Consider the following 2,547-nt stretch of genomic DNA (forward strand, 5'->3'; position numbering starts at 1 on the left):
TTATTATTAGTTTATTATTACAGTTTATTATTAGAGGTTATTATTAGTTTATTATTACAGGTTATTATCAGAGGTTATTATTAGTTTATTATTACAGGTTATTATTACAGTTTATTATTAATTTATTATTAATTTATTATTACAGGTTATTATTACAGTTTATTATTAGTTTATTATTACAGTTTATTATTAGTTTATTATTAGTTTATTATTACAGTTTATTATTAATTTATTATTAGTTTATTATTAGTTTATTATTACAGTTTATTATTAGTTTATTAGTAGTTTATTATTAATTTATTATTACAGTTTATTATTAGTTTATTATTACAGTTTATTATTACAGTTTATTATTACAGGTTATTATTAGTTTATTACAGTTTATTAGTTTATTATTACAGGTTATTATTACAGGTTCTGAACTGCAGAAAAGCAACTATTAGCTCCAATGTGAAAAACGGGACGGATGTTAATAACTCTGCTGTTGTTAGATTTTTTTCTAACATAACAGATTTTAATAACGTTTTACTTTTTTTATCCGATTACTAAAATATTTGTTTACAGCAGCCCTAATCAGAACCAGAACCTTTCACTCTGAGAGCAAACTGATTCATTAACCGGGCCAGAACCGGGCCTGGTACCGGACCCAGCACTGACCTGAGCGCCTGGTCGATGTTCATGCCGCTGAAGTTGAAGTGCTCCAGGTACTCCTGCGCCACCATCTGGCTGAAGTCGTTACTGCAGGATAAGAACAGGAAGCTCGGTCATTCCAGAACCTCCAACTCAAACGCTCCGGTTCCGGACCGGGTTTGGACCCAGACTGACTTCTTGCTGAGGTGTGGCGCTACGTCGGACTTGCGGAACCCGTCCAGAGCGTAGAGCCGCTTGGCGAGGCGCCGGGCCGCCTGCAGGTCCGGTTTCAGGCCGTTGGTCAGAACCTCCAGAACCTCCGGGCCGGGCTGGTCCGGGGGACGGTCCGCTGGACGCTCCCTGGAGACACGAGGACACACCGTCACTCAGCAGAACCAACAGAACCACAGGCCAGGTCTGACCCGTCGCCATGGCAACACAGCAAACAAACAGCTGCTGGATTGGTCTGGACCATTGGTACCAACCCAAACAGAACTTGCTTTTGTTCTAGAACCGGGCCAGAGGTTGGTCCATTTAGCACACATCCTGTGGTTCTGACCCAGAACCGGTTCAGACAGGTCGGGCCTCCAGAACTGGGCTCAGGAGATCCAAATCTGGACCTAGCAGAACCAGAACTGGTTCTGGTTCTGCTAGGTCTCCACAAACAATAAGTTGATGCTTTTATTCTGAAAAGCCATGGTTCTGGTTCTGGTCAGACATTTATCCAAGTATGTTTGAAGTTTTCCAACATGTTCAGAATCAAACATCACAACGCTTTACTCAGAACGCTCCAGAACCTCCCAGAACCTTCCAGAACCAACAGAACAGAACTTCTGAGTCTGAAAGGTTCTGAATCCTTGGAAACCCAAAACTGGCCCAAAGTTCTGATGAACATCTGAAGAACCAAACAACTGGGTCCAGAGAGAACCTGCCAACACTCACCAAGCATCCAGCCAGAACCAGAACCTGGACCAGAACCAGAACCCTAACCTGGACCCACCGCTCAGCTGCAGGGCTGCCCCAGTCCTCCATGGTGCTGCTCCGGTCCGGCCCGGCTGCCTGTCGGACCTCTTGGTACCGTGGCAGGAAGTGAAGTCAGAAAGGGGGAAGTGGGTCAGCCGCAGCGTGGACCCGACCCGCTTCCTGTAACCGGGCCCAGCTTCCCTCCCACTGTCGCTATGGCAACCACACCACCAAACATCCCATGATGTCTGAGCTGCAGAGCTTGAATAATGCTGCTCACTGAACCGGCTAATCAGAACCATCCGTAGAACCTCCAGAACCTCAGCCCGGTTCTAGTTTGCAGCGTTTCCCTCCCAGAGGACAGGAAGTTTCCTGGAGGAATCCGGATGTTTCCGTCTGCAGCTCCTTCCTGCTGGAGAGAAACATCCAGAGCAGGAAGCTCCTCGCTAACGTCAACATTCAGTCCTCCACCCTCTGAACCCGAACCCGGACCCAAACCCGAACCAGGACCCAAACCCGAACCTGAACCGCCACCTGAATCTGAACTGCCAAATCACAAAGCCATTAATACTCATTATTACTAGATTGGACATCACCTATTAGCTGCTACAGCTAGCCTATTAGCCGCTACAGCTAGCCTATTAGCCGCTACAGTTAGCCTATTAGCCGCTACAGCTTGCGATGCGCTCCTTTGGGTGTCAGTAAACCCGAACTGTTCCAATGCGGGATGAGCTGGAATCCATCTTTACTATGGTCCAATCGCTCTCTTGTCTTGCCTGAATTCTGTTAATTAAAGCTGAGAAAATAGTTGAAGCTTTGATATGTAAAACACATTTTCTCGATGGAAGTGAATCTATAAATGGTTTCTGTCAGTTCTGTCAAAATGGAGGAGAGGGCTGAGCAAATTTCTCCTTTATATTGGTCAATCATTTAATTGTACATGATACCTGCTGT

General features: G+C 45.0%; 1 protein-coding gene across 2 annotated transcripts in view; it reads right to left on the reverse strand.

Moving 5' to 3' along the window:
• Positions 1-2,098, reverse strand: part of psda (pleckstrin and Sec7 domain containing a) — a 15,275-nt gene extending 13,177 nt beyond the window's left edge. The window contains exons 1-3 of one of the 2 annotated variants that reach the window (XM_008430494.2): positions 1,631-2,098; positions 826-990; positions 658-738 (exon numbers count right to left, since the gene is read on the reverse strand). In XM_008430494.2, the coding sequence (XP_008428716.1) occupies positions 658-738; positions 826-990; positions 1,631-1,662 (278 nt within the window). In that variant the 5' untranslated portion in view covers positions 1,663-2,098. The remainder of the gene's footprint in view (positions 1-657; positions 739-825; positions 991-1,630) is intronic. The other variant, XM_008430493.2, reaches the window with a different exon arrangement.
• Positions 2,099-2,547: the final 449 nt, after the last annotated feature.

Source organism: Poecilia reticulata, linkage group LG15, assembly GCF_000633615.1.
Source record: "Poecilia reticulata strain Guanapo linkage group LG15, Guppy_female_1.0+MT, whole genome shotgun sequence".
Lineage (NCBI taxonomy): Eukaryota > Metazoa > Chordata > Actinopteri > Cyprinodontiformes > Poeciliidae > Poecilia > Poecilia reticulata.